Genomic DNA, 23,400 nt, shown 5'->3' with positions numbered 1-23,400 from the left:
GCGAGCGGAGCGGACTGTTTATTAAAATTTTGATATCAAGTGCGCTGTGTGACTGCGACCAGCTTCGAAACCAGCTGGGTGAAACTAAAAACTTTGGACGGATTGAATTTTATGTCCAAGCTGCTGTTTGGAAATAAATTCAAGTTGCGGTCATATAAAATGTTGGTATTATTTTGCCATTTTAAAGTTTATCCGAGATAATATTTCGCAGATCCAAAATAAACATAACAAAAATCATAAGCCAACTTTCAAAGCGCCTGAAACTAAAACTTCGGGTTTAAAACCCACACGAATCATTTCATTAGCCCAAAACTAAGTAAATATAAATAAATAAATAAATATAAATCACTTCAGGAACTTAATTGATCTACTGCTGTCGTTGAAACTTTTTTTAGACGCAGAATTAGATAGTCTTTTTGTTAGAAAATTTCATTCAGGTTATTAAATTTCTACTGTAGGAGAAAACATCTAAAATTTTTCAGAGGCAGAAAATTTGTCCGAATGATTTGGGGTAGCCTGATGTTCACATGTTTCCCCTTTAGTCGCCTCTTACGACATCCACGAGAACATAGAGACAGTTTATCAAAACCGAAATTACTTACCACACACAATCGTCAAAACCGAGTAATTTCATTCGCTCGAATTTTTGTCATTCTTCGTTTACAACACTGTAATTCTTTCGCTTTTATGGGCAAATTCGCGAAATGTGCCAGGCTAGTGCCAGGCGGATTTCAGGATCTAAAGTGAATGGCGTGACTCTAACCCATAGTACCTATGTCGTGGGAAACAATCGACATATAGTTTTATCATTTTATTTGTCACCCATGCTATCCCATTTGCAATGGGCGTGCGGTAAATCACGTGAATGTATTACACAGATGTTTGAATAAGACAGGTTAATAAACTTTATACGAGCTTGGCTTGCAAATTTCGTGGGCTATACCTAAACGGGAAAGCTAACTTTTGTCTTTTAAGAATAAGATACTCATATAAAATATGTATATTTTTTGTAGCCAAGAAATAAATATTTCAATGCTGCCTGAGACTCGAAATATCAATATTTAAGACTTAAACTTTGACAATTATTTCTTCCTTTCCAGAACCTGACAGGCATTTGGTTTATCAAAACTCAGCTAGATTCGAAAATGACACTGCATTTGCAAACGTGTATTTTGTATTTAGTACTCATTTAAGTATATTTGATTTAGCTCGAATTAATATTAAAACAAACAATATTTCCAATAAAATATTAGTTTTCAGGAAATAAAAAGTTCATAGTTTTTACACGATTCATGCAAATCAAAAGAGAGTTATGATTTAAAAACATTAATTCTCAAAATAGACTAGTCGTAATACAACGAAAAAATTCGCGGTAACATTTCGAGTACTGATTGGATTTGCTTTACCGTTATCAGTCACGAATATCGTCGGTTTTAACGAATTATTCAGCAATACAAAATACGTTCGCCTAAAATAAAATTTTGGCTGTATTCTGTAGACCCAATTTGGTCGGTTGATCAAAGCGTTAGTTCTGCTAAACGAGAAAATTTTCGAAAAAAGTTATCGATATAAAGGCTCTCGTCCACACTATCGACAAATGAAGTAACTAAATTACAATATTTGAATAATATTGAGAGCCCGTAAAAAATATAGTACACGAGACGTGAGTGCAGCGTGACTTTTTGTATAATTTATTCACGAATATCCAGGTGTGGGGGCGCAGAGTAAGGTCGGTGTTTTGACTTTGAATGGAAAATACCTAATTTGATTATTTACATGTCGCTTAAAATGACCCTATCTATCAAATGGCCTAATCTACACTAATATTCTACAGAGGAAAGCTTTGATTATTTGTTTGTTTGTATTGAATAGGCTCGGAAACTACTGGACTGATTTAACAAGTTCTTTTACCTATAAAACTCTACATTATTTCTGGTGAACACAGGTGGTACGAAATTCGCCAGGTCAGCTAGTACGAGGGGTGTTAAAAAAAGTAATGAAAATGGGATATTTAGATCGTGTTCAGTTGAATGTGATTCTTAAATGCAATGGTGAACTATTTTGTTTAGAGTTAAGTTTGCCTTAGTTTAAAAAAAAATCTGTTTATTGTAAATAAAGACCCCTTCACTGTGAAAAAAAAATGGTGAACTTAAATGATTTTTTATCAGTTTTTAACTTATAATTAGGCTACCTATTCAATTTTTTTCAGATTGTTGTGATGGCTAGAAATATTCCATTCTCATTACTTTTTGAACAACCGTAGTACCTACGTTAGGGCAAAAAAGCGTACCAATATTTGAAATAAAATAAATAAGTTTACTAACGCTTTCTCTACTAACACTGTTACTGATTTAGCATATTATAATTCTTACTATCGAAATAGTACCTACGAGGTACTTCCACAGCTCTAGGCTGAAATGTCGAGTCAGTTTGGGCTAGATTTAGTTAATATGCGTGGGTTTATTGGTGAGTACTGGATTGCATTTGACTGGTGTAGGTGGGAGGCTTACTGGGGCTTAAATTAGTAAATGCTTTTGCTAATGGGTTGCCCTAAATATTATATCAGATTACATTGTTTTAAGTAACAGCTGTACCTACCTACATTCCTTGGAAAAAGCGGTATCATAAATTTTTTTTAGTGAATGAGTGAAGGTTAAAACTTGAAAGTTTTAATAGCTGTATTCATTATTAGAATGTATTATACAATCTACACACCAAACCCTTCGACCGACCAACATGAGTCGTCGACTTTCTTCATGTTGTCAAAAGTAATAGATTTTTTTTTTTTTTTTAAAGATTATTAGTAATTTGTTATTACACAAATTACTAATATTCTCGTTAGCCCCTCGTACTAAGCTAAATATGCTTGTGTCACGAGTGAGCTCACCACAATAGTCGAGCGGCGGCGGGGACCGAACCCGCGTTCCCCGGATCACGAGTCGGCCAGTCCGACCCCTTCACCGTTCGGCTATCGTGGCTCAAAAAAATTACAAGTCGTCCACTTGTTTCCTTTGAAATATATCCGCTGTCACTAAACTGGGCTTGGTGGGTAGAGGCCTTTATGATGACTTACAGTATATAAATATAAAATAAATAAATAAATCTTTGGACAATTTCACACAGCGCCAGCTAGCCCCAAAGTAAGCAACTTAATGCTTGTGTTATGGGTGCTAGCTTAACGGATATACTACTTAAATACTTTTTTTTTTTAAATACATACATATTATACATAGTAACACCCAGACCCGTCACAGAAATTAAAATTCATCACTTCAATTTCACAGTTTTATTAAAATAAACATTTTATTATTTCGTTTAACCTAAGCGTATACATAACGTAGGCCAGGATTTTGTTATACATAGCAATAACCCCGTTAAAGTATCGGTAAGAAAGTAATTATCTCGTACTCGGAAGCAAAAAGGACAAATACCCAATATCCTGTTAACATCTCGCTTTAATTACAGACTTATTCATTCCCCTGCATTGTTCCAGCTCCGCTACAAACCGTGAAGGGGTACAAAACGACGATCCACAACACAAACCACTCGCCGATGCAACCGGACGATAAAAACCCAGACGTTGTGCCGCTGGGTAAAGGTTAGTACATATCACAGCTCTAGATAAAGGGCAGAATAACTCGGAATAATCCAAAATCTAGTTAGCCATCATCAACTTGAACTCTTCGCAAGCTCACCTGCCTCGTTCAGAAAAGCATGGCACCAATCTATCAAGGATCCATAAAAAAAAATCTATCAATGATGTGAGTTTGTGATGGTCGATGTTTGTTTTTCTAGATCTAGAATTAATTTAAAAAAAATCTAATGTTTTGTTAAATGCACCAAACGGAATGGAAAGCCTTGCTTTATACTTAAATTATAAGTGTAATTGTTTGTTGTTCCAAAATAAACTAAAAAGAAAATCAGAATCTGCGTCAAAAATCACGTGAACTACTCGATGTTCTTGTAAAATTAAAATTTTGAGTTGTAATTACTGTTTATCTAGGTGTACGTATAATTTAACCCTGTTTAGGCTCTGTACGATATAAAATTGTCACCATAATTAAAATTTGAATTAAAGTGCTAAGGTGCTAGGAACAAGTAACTACAACAATCATCATTAAGAAATTGGGCCGTAAAACTGTGTCATAGCATGCTTTAACTAATGAATTCCACGACACTTTTTAAAATTACATTTTACTCGTAGTTAAACCGGTGCTGTAGGTTAGTCTTAGTCGCATTATTACGAATCTTGGAAAAATCGCAGACTACGTGCAAGTGGCTTAAAAAGTGCCAAATAAAGCGTAAAAAATATCCACACTGACTTTTAAATTATAAAAAGTCTAAAACGAATGAAAAACACGTATTGTAGAATATTGTGTGTGGCAATAATAAAATTGCTTTTGGCCAGTAAGTAACTTACCACGAAAGATCTTTTCATGCTTGTTCAATTAGGTACCAGTGACAAAAATATTTACAGGGATAAAAACCCATTGAAATACGATTCTATCTATTTGGATCGAGAGTGCGAGCCATAAATAGAAATCAATTTGGGAAACTGTCTGACATTTGAGTCCTCAGAGTACAATACAACGAACTTTATATTTTTAGGAACAAAACGAGCGTGAAATTACGAATCGATTGACATCGGAAAATTGTTTTGATAACATAATTCGAATAATAGAACATAAATTTATTGACAGATGATAGAGAGAGTTATGCTTCAAATATTAGATGTTTCATTTCATTTTTTTTTTTTTTTTCTTATACCATTTACATTATCTATCTAAGTATGTACAAAACGGACTATGGACTACGGATCTATTTACGAAAACTGTTATAAAATATTACGTAAAAACTTATTTATTAGCTGATTTTTTACTGTTTTTTGTTGATACATGGTTCCATGAATCAATAAATGATTGAAATTAAAACAAGAAAATTTTAACGTTGTTTGTTTAGACCACAAATGTATGAGTAAGTGGATATGAGGATGGATTCTTGACTTTTAGTGAAAATAATTATTATTTAATAAACGACGTCGGCGAATTACTTTGAACTGTCTGATTCGTCGTAAGAAAAATGTGTAGGTACTTCCTTACATCAAAGTACTACCGAACCACGATAATGGTTTACCCATCACGGACAAGCTTTTGGCATGCAACTCACTTGATAGAAAGTGATGATCAGGCAAGTGGAAGAGAGCTTCACACGACATACTCAAATGTTGCGAGTACCTGTAACAACCGAAACACAACATTGTAGTTATGGTAACAGATTTAGGTAAGATATTAAGTTGCACATATTTATCTTAGTATATTTTGGCCCAGATTTCAACTGCACCCGGGACTCCGAGCGGCCACCAGAGCCGCCTCCTTACGGTGCAGTAGTGTCTCCACCTGTCGGTTCTTCCAGAAGTGTACACAGTCTTCATCAGCACGAAGTACGGTCTACCACTCCCCACACGCCCAACACGCCGGCGTCTGATGCTCAGGTAAAATGTGATTTATGTTAGTAAGCTTAATGGTTATATTGGAAAGACTCGGGATAGATTTCGACGAAAATAGTTACTAGTTTTGGTTGTATCAAGCTTGAAAAACATGTCGGAGATAATAGAATAAACTCCTAACTTAAACTAATTTGTTAGAAAAATACTAAAATCCTGAATATTTCTGACCGCGGTACAAAAGGAAATGCCATCTTTTACATGCATATAGATCGGTTTTCTATAATTAAAATTTTATTGTTTCTGTGTGAAAAAGAAACAAACATTTTAATCCTCACACATTTCCTTATAAAAATGGTATTATGTGAAACTTATTTCCTGCTTGTAGTACATTATCGTATATGAAGTACCTACCTACCAACAGGATTAGCGTTGAAACTTACATTCACAACAACCTGAGTTTTAGGAATCCCAAATTCCTTTAGTTTGCTATCCGAATGTCGGTTATGGATTTTTTTATCATCATAATCATCTTTGTGCTCAAAACAAACCATTATTCACAGAGCATCGGAACCTTAGCGGAAGACCGTCGCAGCGTGACCAGTGGCACCCTCTCCCGGCGGAGAGAGGTGGTCACGACGCGGACGCCATTGCTAGCCAATGCGCGGGAGAGCTGCGTTTAGATATATCGAGCACGCTAACTTTGAATTAAGGGAAACTGCTAGCTGATTTTTTATATTTTTTTGTTTCCTTTTTAATAAATAACTTTTTATGGCAGTGTTTTTGTTCGTTATTCGTTTTTTTCTTTTTCCTGATAGTAACAACTTGTATGTGATTTTTGTTTAATTTTCTTAATTATTAGTAAATCGTGGTCATCACTAAAATAAACTTGATCAATTTATTTCGCGTTGGTTCGACTTTACACCGTTTGGGATTTTTTTGTTATCTATTTTTCTTCTACATTATTTTAAAGTTTCTAGGCATTGCCAAAATAATTTATATGAATATGTATGTATGTTTTAAAAGTTGTTTTTAAGTAAATTTTTATACTTTCTTCGAAAGTTCATTACAAGTTCGTATTCTACTTTACAGAACGTAACTTTTGTATAATTTGATGTCTAGCTAACAAATTTTTTTTTTTTTTTTCTGAATATCATAGTATAATACTATGAATAAAACATTCTAAAAATACGTTTATTGCCTGTTAATTGTATATGGTAATTTTTTCATCGTTTCATCCCTGTTGATAAAATTTATCCATGCCTTTTTGGATGTTTCGAAATATTCGTTGTAAATAAATAAAAAACATCGAATTAAGTAAATAAAGACTGTTCCGATCGTTTCCTTTGATGTAAAGTTAGAATAAAATTGTAAATATTGACATGAAGATAAATATATTTTACGATAGGATACCACTTCCACGAAGAAAATGTTAGCAATTAATATATTAATATTTCATGAAAATCTGTGGCACTCACAATTATCAAAGAATTTCAAGATATGTATTTTCCCCTACAAGGTTAAATAAAATCTACGTGTTACTTTTTATATTCTCATAATTTTAAATGTACCTTGTTTTTTTATGGTAAAACGATGTTAAACAAATTAATATTTTAATAGTAAAATCTATAAACATCTTAGTTTATTTTCCTTCTTAAAGTATCCGAATGTAATTAATAGCTCGGAACACAAACGACAATAAGGTATTCCGCATGGGAATATTAATTTAAAAATAGATCATTTTATAATTTCTTAACGCACTCAAAAGTAGGAAAAATATTTGGGATACATATCTTCGGATGGCAACAAGTATGGCTGATCACAGCATGTAATATACATACGTACATAAATAAGTTGATATTAATTTGTAATACTTTTTTTACCGATGTTTTTAATCACTGTGTACCTAATGAAACACAAGTTAAAATTAATGATAACGTTTTCATACAATTATTTAGACTGCTGATGTTTAACGTCTTATTTTATTTTTTGTAGTAGATAACTATGAAAATAATAGTCTGCTTTTGGAAGATCAAATTGGAAATGTCTTGAATATACCTGTTGAAGACAGTGAGGGATCAGAGGTTTAGCCGTGCAAAAGAGTGAAAAAATATCCAAGTAAATTTTAATTCGTACCGTTGCCGCGTTGCTAAGACACTACAAACAAGACAGCAGTCAAAACAGAATTCTTGAAGAAAAATAAAAAATATCAAAAACAAAGAGGTTCGGTTTGCCACAATACCTTTTGGTGTTGGTGCTTGATTGGTTGTATTTTCTTTAAAATAAAGTTTTTGGAAACTGCATTATCCCCGTTACTTTTAAAAGTAAAAGTTTTTGGTAAAAGTTGCCTCCCGAAAGTTATGTAACCGGTTAGTGTAATCGAAGATTTTTACATCAAATGATTGTAAATAAATTTATATGTAATATGTTACATTTAAATGAGAATCATACGAATATAATGATATATTAATTTTAAATTAAATGAATTCACTGTGATGCTATAAAAATATTTATAAATAGTACTGTTATCTTTGAACTGGTACACTTATAAATTGTAAATATTCTATTATTAGTAATAAGGTGAATATCGAAGAGAACATTTTGAAGTTTTTTTAGATAGATAATGGTCCGAAAGAACTTGTATTGTTATTTTGTTATGTTTTGCAACTATATATTTATTTACACTCTGTATCATTTGATTTATTACTCTATTTGTAAATATTCAATGTTTATAATTAATTTGTGAATACTAAGTTCAACGAATAAGTTAATTGATTGTAAAATTTTGTGATTTTTTCAAAGACTTCTTGACATATCGTAAATATTAAGCAGATATGTGTAAAATTTCTTGGAGTAATAAATTTGCCTGTCAGCAAACTGATTCTGTATTTCATTTATCATTTGAAATCCATTTAAGTGGTTATCTTTTATTTTTCATAAATCTTAAATGATGGTTATAAAGCACGATCTCTACTTTTTTCATCAAGCCTGGGATAGCAATCTTTCTGAGGTCGTCGATCCATCAAGCGGGTGGGTATCCTAATCCTACGTTAACATGTAACTACATGAACAGGCAAAAGGTCGTCGGTCCATCAAGCAGGCAAGATGAACCTTAATTGACACAAAAATGTTTATTAATAGCACTTATAACCACCTGATCTGCATCAAGGTAAAACCCGTAATCTTTGCACCTCACAAACGCGAATCACAAAATCTATAACCCCAAAATGACAATGGATCCTTAAAGGGGCGTTACATCACAAAGACATTCATCCCTAACGTTTCCATCGCGACGAAAAACATCAAAGGACGAAACACCTCACATAAACAGTCGAAAGAAAAACACATTCAATCAGAGTCGAACCAAAAAGGGTGCCGGAATCAATCCACTAATTTCTTGTGAAGAACACGAAACCTATCTCACATTGTCGCCTCCGAAAGAACTCAAAGGGAGTAACCCAAGCCATTGTCGACGTGATAAGAATTCTCCCTCCATTTTGTACGTGAGAGTTTAATGAGAAAGCATCATTGGCCCTGATAAACGCTTGTAGTTGAAAACCTAATCTTCGGCGCTCGTTTCGACGACGAAAATAATGCCAGAGATAACATTGAGAAATAAAAAAAAGTGATAAACGCAAAGATAAACGTTTGGGGTTAGACAATGAAGTCGGTTTTATTAAGATTGTCTCAATTCGTCTTTGCACAAAAGATGAAGCCGAGTTGTGATACATAAAAAGACGATGTTTATTTTATTTCAGAATAAAATATGAGAGGCAATTATTGTTGTTATGTGGAAAGCCGTATTCTCTATGTACGAAAATAACTCAGCATGAGATAAATGGTTGTGTCGGATGTTAGCGTATTTTGATTGGATCATTTAAAAGTAATCAAAGTCAGTCTATTATTAGGTGACCTCCTATTAAATAAGTAGGATCATGTTAGAATTATGCATGAAAATAATTGACTGTTATTTTATGTAAATATCGTTGGCCCCAAATACGAGCGGTGAACCTAAAATTTTCTGCTGTTGGGCACTCATACTGCGAATAAACTGAAAATTTTATTCCCAATCAAACTTCGGGCGAACACAATCAGCTCTCCTCAAACGGTCGTCGGTCAAGCGCAAAAAGCCCGTCGGCCATTGGTTCGTATGCTCGATCTTGTAATAACTGGCTCGAACCGGTTTTGGGCGGTAATATCTCGCTTTCAGGGGCGTAGCTAGGGCAAACGGGCATTTAGAGACCTAGGTTAAAGGCTGGAAGGTAAAAACACTTCCAATCTTGACGTTTGAAAGTGTGATTTTGCTAAAAGGAAATTTTATGGTGCTCACTCTTGGGCCTTTTATGAGGCAGGTAAAGAACCTTCAGATAATATCTAGATTCTTGCAACGTTGCAGACTTGTTGTCATGTCCCAGAAGTAGGTATATTTTAATCCAAGTCTTCATTCGTAACACCGCATATAAAATGTGTATGGTTGAATAAGAATTTGAGTTTACCTGTCATCCAGATGATCCGCAATAAGTTGAAGAAGCAAACGGTGTAGTGGACAGATTTATAAAAAACGCAAATTTCATTCGTAACATCTATGATTGATGAAGAATATACTGTAGAGCTATGCTGGCAAAGAGTTCCACATTTTATTTGTAAACGCCTTAAACAGCAGTCACGCTTACCATGTAAAATAGGTATTTTACTATGCATCTGCTTAACTGTGTGGAGTGTATAAACTTGAGTGAGTACGAACCAATAGGTCGCTGGAAGAACCTGTATGCGGACAGCGCAGGGCCGGTCTTTGTGGAAATCCTTGGGGGAGGCCTTTGACCAGCAATGGACATTATTTGTTTGAAACGAACGAACTAACCAATAACCTTGAATGCGTGTCTGTTCCAGGCAGTTTTGCACGAATTAGCCTACGGTTTGTCGGTAGCGTGCGACCCCTGTGCGCATATGTACGCGTAATTGATGTGCCTGCCTTCAATTTACGCCGCACGTAAACGAACGTATTTTACCACCGCTTTAGTGCGTGGAAATGAAAAAAAAAGTGCAATATATCGCATATTTTGTTAAACACTGAATTTATGGTCACCGTAAATCTTTTTGAGCAGTTTGAATACAAATGGTTTGTTTGTTTACAGACGTTTAACGTAGTAAACATATTGATTCATTTAAACTTAAGGTTTTTCATAGGCTATAATGTTTTTGATGCATCGGTGTGATTGATTTAGCCGCATCTGGTAATAAAGACTAAGTACATTACACTTGCAATTTGAAGATTTCAGGCCTACTGCATTTTACATTCCTTAAAAATATATTATTGAATAATATGTAGGTACCTTCCTAAGTTTCTTTGGGTAAACGAATACATACAAACTGGAAAGTTTTTAGAACCAGAGATAGAAACACGACTTTAACTAAAGTATTTTTAGATATTTAATGAAATACTGGCTACAGTTACCTAAATAGAACAACTTTAATTATAACTACATGGCAATGAATTAAATGCATCCTATGCAGAATTTTAAACAAATTGAATCAATTACTATTTCTATGTCAAAGGACAACGTGGTCGGAGACGCAGTAAAACACAATCACACTATTTAATTGTTTTTGAAGTTAATGAAATTATATCAATACTAGCATTTGCCCGCGGCTTCACCCGCGTGAAATTTAGTTTTAGTTCACAGATCGTCATAATTTATTCTGCGTTATAACCAATAATACTGTAAAGTTTCATCAAAATCCGTTAAGCAGTTTTTGCGTGAAAGAGTAACAAACGTGTTAACATCCAGACATCCATACAAACTTTCGCATTTATAATATTAGTAAGATATATTAAGGCTGTGTTGCACCACCTAACTTTGACCTTAACTATGACGATAACATAATTATTGACAAAGTTAAAGTACCTAAGATGGTGCAACCCAGCCTTAGATTTACTTGTTTACGTCAGAATGGCTTGATCAATATCAAATGATCCCTTAAAAATACCCTTAGCAGTAAGTTACATTTTTTCTTCTAATATTTGCACAGCAAAACAAAATTGAATTTTCGGATACATCCAGTTTATTCTGTAATCTATTTTATTGATACCGTTTGATAGAGCTGATGAAGCACTTTCAGATCAGTGTTTACTGATCAGTGTTTAAACTGTACAAGATATATTAAAACTGTTTAGTTTTAATATATCTTGTACAGTTTAAAAATAATAAAGTGAGATCACTTATCGTTTCCACCCTGTAAGTATGTAAATATTCCTCCTCCATTCTTTACTTTATAAATAGACTAGCAGTGCCCGCGACTTCGTACGCGTGAAAATGATTTTTGCTCTGCACCTATTACTCGTGGTGTGATGATATATAGCCTATAGCCTTCCTCGATAAATGGGCTATCTAATACTGAATGAATTTTTCAAATCAGACCGGTAGTTCCTGAGATTAGCGCGTTCAAGTAAACAAACAAACAAACTCTTCAGCTTTATAATATTAGTATAGACTTTTCCTCAATTCTCAATATCTAAATATAATATACATATAACTCAAAGGTGACTGACTGACTGACTGACTGACTGACATAGTGACAAACCACTGGATGGATCGGGCTGAAATTGCAGGTAGATGTTACGACGTAGGCATCCGCTAAGAAAGGATTTTACGAAACTCCACCCCTAATGGGGTAAAACGGGATCCACGCGTACGAAGTCGCGCCTGGCCGCTAGTTTTTACATAAAGCTAACATACTAGTTAACATAAATGACCCAGTCAATTGATTGAAACGCCACCGAAGATGACCATTACTCCGCACACTAAAGACATGGCCCTCTGGGTCCATTTGTGTAATTAATAGTACCGCCTTTCGATTTAACGGCAGCTCGTAATTGCTAATCCCATTCTATCTGGAGACTTTGTTTATTATGATTGGATTGTCATCAGAGCTCTTCAAAAACAAAGTGGATTGTTTTTGAATTAACTTTATAAATTACTGTTTGAGTATTCTTAAATAAAAGAAAATATCTGACGATAAAAATAAATATCTAGAAATTCTTCTAGCTGAAGAGACTTTTTATTATAAGCATTATGAGTATAGTTGTCAAAGCCAATTAGTATTAATTGGAGGACACTCTAGTCTAGAGTACTAGGTACTTAATATTTCTAGTACCAAGTACCAACTTAGTTTATAAATAAAATTGGTATTGTCGTAGAAAACCCGATCGCTTACAAATCTCTCGAGCCCTTACGTACACGAGGCTAATTGAAAAATTAACAAGTAAATAACAATCCCACACTACGTCTTCCCCCAATAGGTGGACCGACGATCTGGTTAAGGTCGCGGGAAGTACCTGGATGCGGGCAGCGCAGGACCGGTCATTATGGAAATCCTTGGGGGAGGCCTTGGTCATTTGGCTGAGACGATGGAACGAAATAAACAAGATCACTTCTCAAAAATTTATCTATCTATCTATTATAAAAGCGAAAGGTCACTGACTCACTCACTTATCACGAAATCTCAGAAACTACAAGTGCTAGGAGTCTAAAATTTTGCATGGGGGTTCCTTTTACGTAGAACGTAGGTGCTCACTAAGACGGGATTTCGCAAAATTCTAAGGGGGTATAAACGGTGTCCACGCGCGCTAGTCTTTATATAAAAACCACGACAATTTATTCCAACGGGTCATTTTATAACCATGCTGAATAAGAGCGTATCTGAAAAATCCGATGAATTCCTCCCGGTAGTCAATTGTTACTTTCCTTTGGCCATTGTTTGCTCAAAACAAAAGGCTTGCGCCTCTTGTTTTTGTTTCCTACGACCATTGTGATGCCTTATCGACAGTTGGAGCCAGAGACACTGGTGTGAATAGAATGATAGCGGTTTCCCATTGAATACCTAAAACTGAAGGAAAGTAGTGGGCAGAAAACAACAATACAACTATCCACAGTGTTGTGAATAAGCTTTGTTGCGTCATTAACACTCTAATGGTACTCTTACGCCTGTATTCACAAACGATGCTTGCTTAAGTGAAGCAGCAAATTGAACGCACAGCGTTGAATAGAGCTCTATGATTGGTTGGTGTGTGAGCCTGTGCGTCCACACGCACTGTGAGACCTCATAGTAATGTTTGTGAATACGGGCGACAGTGTAGTAAGTAAGCTGTGTTGCATCTACTCTAATAGTACTCTTAAATGCTAGTTTAAGTTACGGGTTCGAATCCCGAGGGAGGCACGATGAGCGTGAAAAGAAGAAAGAAGTTCAATTCTTGTTTTACTTGCCATTTTACATTATTTTCCACTTTTTGGAGTCGGTTTTAACTATAAAAATATATTTATTTCGCTAATGTATAAAAATTATGCAGTGACATAACACCATTTAATGTAGCTATATCATTTACTATCTCTATAATATTTGTGAACGAATTATCAAAATAGAATTTACTTTCTCACAAAATCTCATATTATCTGACAGACAATTTAATATTGGAATGTGCTTTATTTCCTTTTGATTATAGTCTCATAAGGAAAATCGTAAGTCTTTTCCGTATTATCGAAATCCCTGGCAATAGTATAACGATTCTAAAATTATGTAGTAATTAAAGTGACGGAATGAGTCTATACCTACTCCTATGTAGTTTAGGAACATTAATAGGTACCTGGACATGACATGAGCTCCCCTGGCTGAATTTTTTAAATAGACTTCGGACGCGGGTCGGCCGTAACAAGGACAATTTTTTCAGGTCGGGATTCTTGGATGGCTCAAACTTGGAGTGCAAGTGTGGTTTTGTTCCCCAGTCGACGTAGCACATGATGTCCCAGTCGCAGGAAGATTTAATGAAGGCTGCTGACAACGCCACTCTTGTGGCGGAGTTTTGGGCTGATGAAACTGTGTAGGTTTGTGGTCGACATGACAAGAAGAAGAAGAATATAGATACCTGTGAAGTTTAAGTGCTTTTGACTGCACATCAGATCAGACTACACATTTTTGTTGCAAAATGTCACTTATCTAAATATATATAGGGTAATTCCAGGATACATGCCCCAGTGGGATAGGTGCCGCGATTGTAAGTACACTATGTTACAAGCAACTTAGCCTAAAGTTATAGTACGTATAATAGAAAGGGACCTCCCCGTACCACTTTGAGCCTCGCAAACCATCAAAGAGTGGGTTCGTTTAGCCAGTGAGAGCAAAAATCTTCCGCGGCCAGACCTTATCGAGCGTCGAAATAATATTGGTAAGTATCTTATAATGGATAATTTTTTTGTCAGTTGTAAAATGAAGCAGATTTTTATAAAATTTGATAGACTATCTTATAAATTATACGGGATAGCTATGTTTAATTCGATTTTTAGTGTTATTATATTTTTTTATTAAAAAAGGCACCTATCCTATGCTAAAAGGATAGTTGCCAAATTTTTTTTGGGTATAGATGCCCTTAGGGCCATGTCCCATGCACCTAGGGGCATCTATCCTAACCTGCTCTTTTTGTCACAGGTAGCAAGTAAGAAGAAAAAAAACTAGTACGGCTAACCTTAGGAAAGTAATAAATAGGGTGCCCTTCTGATCGAATAACCTATTTACCCGACTGCGCTAGAAGGAGGGCTATGTGTTTCGGTACGTATTATTTTTAATAAAAAATATTAAATTTCATTTTTAATTAACAGTCATAAGTAATAATACTTGGCTTGTTTGATTTCAAAATGAATTTTTGATCCTTAGAATTCAAAAACTGTATTAACGAGTCATCTATCCTTGCATCAGGCATCTATCCTTTGAAGAAATCATACAGTGAGTCTTCTATCCCCCACATTAGGCGTCTATCCCACTTTTAAGAGGTCAATTAAAATGGTATTTACTCAGAATCGGTCTAACTTAAACTAAAATAATTATGGTAATATCATAGACAAAAGACCAAAGTTTACAGATACTAAGATCAAATTGTTGATAAAAACTTACTGACTGAGTTACAGAGCTGTTTCAAAAAGTGGGGCATCTATCCTGGACTTACCCTAATGCAAAGTTGACTGACTGACTAACTGACTGACATAATGATCTAATCAACGCACAGCCCAAACCACTGGACGGATCGGGCTGAAATTTGGCATGCAGGTAGATGTTATGACGTAGGCATCCGCTAAAAAAGGATTTTACAAAACTCCACCCTTAAGGGGGTAAAACGCGTCCGAAGTCGCGGGCGGCCGCTAGTTACAAATATGATAAGATGCAGCAGTGTTTCTTAACGTGTCGTCGTCCGTACCTCAATTTCCATCTAACTAATCTACGATAATTTTATCTATCCCCTCACAAACATTCCTAGCTAACAAACCCCGGTAAATCGGAATCTCAAATGCATGTTGACTGAACTAAGTGGAGTGCTTTGGAGATGCACGCACCATTACTGCAGCTCGAATATTTGCGGACGGACGCTCCGGGCACTATTCAATTATATTACAATCCATCATAGATCTGGAACATTCTCTTGAAAGTTTGCATATGGCTACTATTACGGTATTAATCGGACCATTTGGTTACGTCAACGTGTCTTATGGGATAATTGAAGCTTGAACAGTTTGCCACAATGGATCATAAAATTTAGCGTCTAAGCCCGTTTTCACCATCAATCCCTAATTTTTAAGTGACTCCTATGGTTTTCATAAGGGCCTGATAGTGAAAACGGGCATGACACTGCTAAACTGCTATGTTTTTGTTAATTTTACTGTATCACTATTTTATTCGCTTTGAAATTATTTTGAGACATACCTACTATTAAAAAAGCGGATGACGTGTGTAGCAAGTTAAGTTCGTGTTGCTGAGTCTTATGCAGCATTAATACGAGGTGCTGATTAGAAATAAACATTTAGTTATTATTTTTTACTTTTTTTACTATACCTAGCACAATTATTATATTCTGTGACTATATTAGAGTTAGATGGAGCCAAACGAGGTAATCAGATCTAACAAATCCGTATATCTGCAGGACCTATAAAAGCTTGATAGGCCAATCATATATACCTCGACTATTTCCATAAAATCCATGTTAGAATGAAAGCTGGATCCATCGTGATTGGACGCAATTGGACACGTTAGGTACGGCTGTGTGTAAACAACTTTTATTTGCCCGCGAGACGAGATTCCACAGTAACGAGTATCGATAGAACATCGATACTAATTTACAAATAGAAAAAAAGACGAAACAAATCGAGTTTTCGGAATGAAAATGCCGCATGCGGGCGAATGATGTGAAAATGTAACGCTCGCCGTCGAGGTGAAATAAAATAAATGTAACGTTAAATTATCAAGTAATACAGAAGTATTTTTATATCCGAGATAAAGTGCAAGTCACCCTGATACTTAGACTTGGGATGTGTGCTGTACAATTTTATTAATGTGAGAGTACTCTGTCTGCCTATCTGTTATTTCTTATGCTAAACCATATAACCGTGTGCTTACCATGAGTTAACGTTAGGTGTGCTCGCTAGCGAGTGCGTAAAAAATGACATTAAAATGTATTACTTATTGTGCAGCGCTCTTAGCGGCTACTTTAAAGAAATAAAATCTTCACAGATTTTGTTCACGTACTCGCTAGCGAGCACACCTCACGTATGCATAGATCTTTACATCGGGATAAAAACTTTCCTATATTTTTTCCGGGGTATCAAACTAGTCAGTGGCGGATTTACCAATAGGCCAAGTAGGCCAGTGCCTAGGGCGGCAGATTTAGAAGGGCGGCAAATTTAGCAATATTTTTTTTACAGAAAAAAAAAATATAATTATACGTTATACACAATCCATATATAAATAAACGATTAATAAACGCACTGTAATAATATACAGTGTGAGTCACGTTAAAATGTACATATGAAAACAGATGAAACTAGACCTATTTTTATCGACAAAAAAGAGGTCAAAAAATGTTTGTGATTTTTTTTAAATTTTTTGTAGAATTTTTTTTCTTCCAATTACTTATTGTAAAGAAAACGTAATAACTTTTTAACTAAGCGGTATATCCTGATAAAATAAAAACAGTAATAATGCTAAATAACAGGCAATACTAAAAAAATACATAAAATACATAAAAAAGGCCAACAAATAATAAAAAATGATACTTTTTGAAAAAAATCTGCTTTTAAATTCGTGTTTTTTTGGTTATTTGATAAATTTCTCCAAAAAATGCCCCTATAACAGGTGGTTTTTATTAATTTGTATTATTCTCTATCGTATTACCTTCGTATAACCAAAAATCGCATGTCTCTATCCCTATCACAACGTTTGCAATGATCGTTTCAACTAAGCCTCTCCGGGCGCGCCATTCAACGCTTCGTTAACAACGAAACTGAAAATGGCTCTAGATTTGTTATTTTGATAAAGACAAGTTAGATTTCAAATAAAAACAAAAGATTTCGAAGTAAAATAAGCATTTTAGTTAAAATTAAAATTGTTTCTAACTGTAGCGGAGAATAATGTAGTGGCAGGCCTTTGTTCAAACGATCATAGCAAATGTTGTGATAGGGATAGAGACATGCGATTTTTGGTTTTACAAAGATAATACGATGGAGAATAATACAAAGTAATAAAAACCACCTGTTATAGGGGCATTTTTTGGAGAAATTTATCAAATAACGAAAAAAACACGAATTTTAAAGCAGATTTTTTTCAAAAAGTATCATTTTTTATTATTTATTGGCCTTTTTTGTGTATTTTATGTATTTTTTTAGTATTACCTGTTATTTAGCATTATTACTGTTTTTATTTTATCAGGATATACCGCTTAGTTTAAAAGTTATTACGTTTTCTTTACAATAAGTAATTGGAAGAAAAAAAATTCTATAAAAAATTAAAAAAAAATCACAAAAATTTTTTGACCTCTTTTTTGTCGACAAAAATAGGTCTAGTTTCATCTATTTACATATGTACACTTTAACGTGACTCACACTGTATACTTAGATACTTATGTGATCATGAATTTTAAAATATTCCAATAGCGTTTCGGGCACAGGATCTTCGGAGCCTAGCACGAGCACCATCTCTCCACAACTTCATGTATAATTATGGTTTTACACATAAAATTAATTTTACAATTAAAATAAATTGCACTAAATTTCCTTTAAATTGCAATAGCTAAAGTTCTACAAAAATGTACAGTTTTCGTTTCCTAGAATTTTCAAAAGTGAATTTTCTTCTGGGCCACCCTGTATTACCAAGCCTTGGTCTTTCTGTTTACCTTTAAGTAGTTCTCAGCTAATTATACTGGCTTCGCATGGCTCTGTGCACACCGGTGACAAATTTTTCAGGTGAGAGAAGCTTTTCTTGCTTAAAACGGGTTAAAAACTATCTACGATCTACTTTAATTCAAGAAAAGCTTAATGCTTTATCTCTTTCTCTTTTCTTTTCTTCTCTTTTTTTTTCTTTTTCTCTATTTTTTTCTTTTTTTTTCTTTTTTGTGTTTTCATACGACGATATAATTAATGATAATCTCGCAAGAAAATAATGTAAAACTTATTTCGTCGGCTGATTGCAAGAAGTCATTAACTACAAAAAGTCATTAAGTGTCCATACTAGCATGGCGATATTGGCCGCGACTTATACTATATTATGCAAAAATCGCTAAATGGATATCTGCCGTACTTTGGAAGATTTATTTTTGTAAAACTTGATAAATCCAGTTTCGTCAATTTTTATAGCATTAAAATAATTATTGTCCATTAATGATTTTGTGTCGTAACATAGTCGATACACACTTTGTTTTGACTAACTGCCAGAACTTAATAAAGATTTATAATGACTTTTTGTGTAAAAAACTTTGGAACTAAATAGTGATAAAATCTGAGTTATGTCTACAAACTGTTTTCGAGAGTCATCACGAACCGTCTCGCTCGTAGGTTCGATGACTTCCAGCCTCCCGAAAAGGTTATAGTACCATAGACCACATCCATACGCTGCGACAGGTTATACAGAAGACTGAGGAGTATTACTTGCCACTATGCTTGGCGTTCGTGGATTATGAGAAGGCGGTGCCGTATTGACTATCAGTATATCGAGGTGCTGAAGTGCTTGTACAAAAACGCCACCATGTCGGTCCGAGTACAGGAGCAGAGCACGAAGGCGATTCCACTGCAGCGAGGCGTTAGGCAGGGAGATGTTATATCTCCGAAACTGTTCACCGCTGCATTGGAAGACGCTTTCCAACTCCTGGAATGGAAAGGATTCGGCATAAATATTAATGGCGAGTACATCACTCACCATCGGTTTGCCGACGATATTGTGGTCATGGCAGAATCGTTGGAAGATCTTGGCACAATGCTCGAAGACCTTAATCGAGTTTCCCAACAGGTAGGCCTGAGGATGAACATGGACAAAACGAAGCTTATGTCGAATGTCCATGTTGCGCCCTACCCAGTTTCAGTTGGGAGCTCAACTCTCGAGATTGTTGACAAGTATGTCTACCTCGGACAAACGATCCAGCTAGGTAGGTCCAATTGAGAATACAACTCGGCTGGGCAGCGTTCGGGAAACTACGTAACATCTTTTCGTCCAAAATACCGCAGTGCCTGAAGACGAAAGTCTACAACCAATGTGTGTTACCAGTGATAACTTATGGCTCGGAAACGTGGCCTCTCACTATAGGCCTTATACAGAAGCTGAAAGTTGCACAGCGTGCTATGGAGAGGGCTATGGCTATGCTTGGTGTTTCTTTGCGAGATCGAATCAGAAATGAGGAAATCCGTAAACGAACTAAAGTCGCTGACATAGCCCGACGGATTAGAAAGCTGAAGTGGCATTGGACAGGGCATATAGTACGCAGAACTGATGGCCGATGGGGCAGCAAGGTTCTGGAATGGAGGCCGCGTACCGGAAAACGCAGCGTGGGACGTCCACCTACAAGGTGGACCGACGACATCGTAAAGGTAGCAGGGAAGCGCTGGTAGCAGGGAAGCGCTGGATACAGGCCGCTACCAATCGATCAACGTGGAAAGCATTAGGGGAGGCTTATGTTCAGCAGTGGACGTCCTATGGCTGAAATGATGATTATGATTGTTTATTATATCGCACCCTTAATAATGAATGGGCACAACTCCAAAATTCAGTTTTTTGGGAAAAGCCAAAAAACCAATCGGCGGCTCGCGGTTTTTTACACAATTGCCTCTAAAATCTTTATTTTATCAGCTACAACTTTCAAATTAAGCATACTTCATCACTGGTATCTGTTATATAATTTGACATAAGATATTTTTGAAAATATTGATTATGAGTATTTAAAAAAATTGTTTGAAAAAATATTTCAAAGTTAGGCCTTTATTTTACTATTTCTGCTGTTGTGATTTTGGGTATTACTTGTACTTGTGCCCATTTAATCCTTAGGCTGAATTGTTTTATATGGCATATTCCCTAATATTGCTCTCTAATATTTAAAAATAAGTGTATTATTCGATTTTTATATTGATTTACGCCCAATAACATTGGGGACAGTTATTGTGTGGTATAGTAGCTTATAGCCAATTCAGTATAAGAGTAGGGTGCTGAATACTAGAAAATTATTAGATATGTCGAATTAGATTCAAATAAAGACTATTAGCTATTTCTCTGAGAAAACCGATGATGAAAATACTAATTTTATGCATTCAAAATATGTTTACTTAGATAGATAGGGACTCTTACCCTATAAAAAATATGCTTTTCATCAAATAAAGAAAAAACCTACAAAAACTTTTTCTGCAAGGTTTTCTGTTATGGATTTGTTCAGGATAATCACTTATTAAAGTCCAACAGCCAGTACCTTGGTATCTTTTTTCCACTATCCTGCTGTCCTGGTGGAAGGAACCGTTCTCCTTGTCCCATACTATAATCACCCACATTATGTGGGAATCAGTTCAAATGGCTATTGTAAAAAATACAATTTAATACTCACATTGGCGTGTGTAATTTTTGAAGGATTTTAGCAACCAAATTTGAACACAAGAATATCCATTCTGGTGTTCTAACATTCCCAAAAAAATATTTTACTACTAAAACACCTTTGTCCAGCCAGCAGTGGACGTCTTTCGGCTGAAACGAACGAACGAACGAAAACACCTTAGCCATGCTTCAGATTCAATTTGTGTTATATGGTTTACAAATACAGTCTTTTATAAGAGCACGGATTTGCAGTCCATCGAAGATAGCTGCTTTTAATTTTTCCGTACTCATCATCATTTTGCTTTTGATCATTTTAGTGATTAGAAAGCTCAATACATATCTTTGGCCCTCCAAATAGAAGCCCTTTACGTCCTGCTTGACTTCAGTATTGCAAAGAGTCTAGGTACACAAGGTTTACGACGATATTGGACACCCAATATTTATTATTTTGTACAATTTTTATCCCAAAGTATGCTTGGTTTGTTATCACAAACTCCGTGATCTTTTTTCTTTGCTTTTGTGTACAATATTTGCCACATATTAATAAAAACTGTTAGTGGTGTTAACACAAAATTTCATTACGAACTCATATTTTTTAAGACAAAAAGCACTTTAGAACTTAAATTTAGACAAACTGAAAATTTCAAGGTCTAATAGCTGATCAGTAAAATTGTAGTAACTTAATACGTGAAAAGATAATTTTAAAATAAATTCGATGTATCCTCAGTCCTCAGAATTTGAGTGATTAATTAGCATCCATTTTTGTGACCGTAATAAATTAATGAATAATATAATTAAAAATTATAACACTATCATATTAAAGTAATTCACCTTTTGGCTGACTAGTGCGTTTATTCATAAAATAAACAAAGAAAAAAGCCAACGCGAGCCCCGAGCGAACGTTAATAGCCTTAACACGTAGGTATGTATCTTATTTTATTAATCATTAGTTTATTTGTCGAGAAGTATTTCATAACCACCGCTTTATTTCTTAGCATCGCGATAAAACATTCTATAGGCTCCTAATCAACCAATAGGTATGAAAATTAATACCAAGAAGCAAATTACTTTTATAGGAGAGTTGTAAATTTAACTACAAACACGCATCCATGGTCCGCCTAACTAAAGTTAAAGTTTTATTTTATAATTTTCTATGATTTACGGGACTTTATCAATATAATAAAAATGAAAATGTAACATATTATTAGAAATATATGGAATTAATTAGTCTTAGCTCACTAACACTTACTTAAGTTTGTCACACAAAGGCACAACTCCAAATTGGACCACAGTCGCGGGGGCCGGATTCGACAAATATCGGCATGTCTCTGATTCAGCCCTTCTAGCGGGAAGATAGACGAAAGTATGGAAGGGGCACAAAATGTAGAACTCTTTTATCTGATCATTGTTTTCGATTTCTGTGAAAGCCATCTTGTAGAACTGACGAAAATGTGCCTCTCTAGTACAAAAAGTAAAAAACCAAAAATTTTGAGTTGTGCCCCTATATCATTAAGGGTGCGATATTATTTTAAACGAAATTTAACTTGATTTAACATGTATCACGGTAATCCGTTAAAGTAAAAAGTAATTACTTCTTGGTTTGTTATAGTTGGCCGTCAGTCAAAAGACATTAACTTCATATTTTGATTTTTTAAAAATACTGTGTACGTTATTTTGAAATGCCAGTAACTAAAAATGATTACTAAGACTTATTTTTATGTATCGGCATTTTCATTGCGGCGCTACCTATTATATTTTTTTTTAAATGGCTTTTTGTCTCTCCAAACTTCAAGTCAAGTCAAGTCAAAATTTCTTTATTTGTTTAGACTAATAAATAGTTCTTACAAATCGTCATTTTGCTCTTAAGGAGCCTCTACATGTCTCATAATCTTTTTACCCTACCAGCGCTTCGAGACCAACATTTGGCAAGTGCTGAGAAGAAGCGCCGCAACAAACTCAGTCACCACTGTCTGCCGGTTAATATAAATAAATAGAAATAGCAGTAGTAGGTACATTCGATTCAGGAGCAGTTCACTGAATTTACCATGCATTCTTGTATAGTGTATCTTATAAGAATG

At 34.9% G+C, this 23,400-nt stretch overlaps 1 protein-coding gene across 1 annotated transcript in view; it reads left to right on the top strand.

The window, feature by feature from the left end:
- LOC135073065 (nephrin-like) overlaps nt 1–6,532 on the top strand; it is a 185,764-nt gene extending 179,232 nt beyond the window's left edge. Inside the window, exons 15-17 of the mRNA XM_063967080.1 lie at nt 3,494–3,598; nt 5,328–5,491; nt 6,007–6,532. Coding sequence (XP_063823150.1) covers nt 3,494–3,598; nt 5,328–5,491; nt 6,007–6,126 — 389 coding nt within the window. The 3' untranslated portion in view covers nt 6,127–6,532. The remainder of the gene's footprint in view (nt 1–3,493; nt 3,599–5,327; nt 5,492–6,006) is intronic.
- Nucleotides 6,533–23,400: the final 16,868 nt, after the last annotated feature.

This window comes from Ostrinia nubilalis, chromosome 7 (genome assembly GCF_963855985.1).
Source record: "Ostrinia nubilalis chromosome 7, ilOstNubi1.1, whole genome shotgun sequence".
Classification (NCBI taxonomy): domain Eukaryota; kingdom Metazoa; phylum Arthropoda; class Insecta; order Lepidoptera; family Crambidae; genus Ostrinia; species Ostrinia nubilalis.
This window is presented reverse-complemented; position numbering and strand designations above follow the sequence as displayed.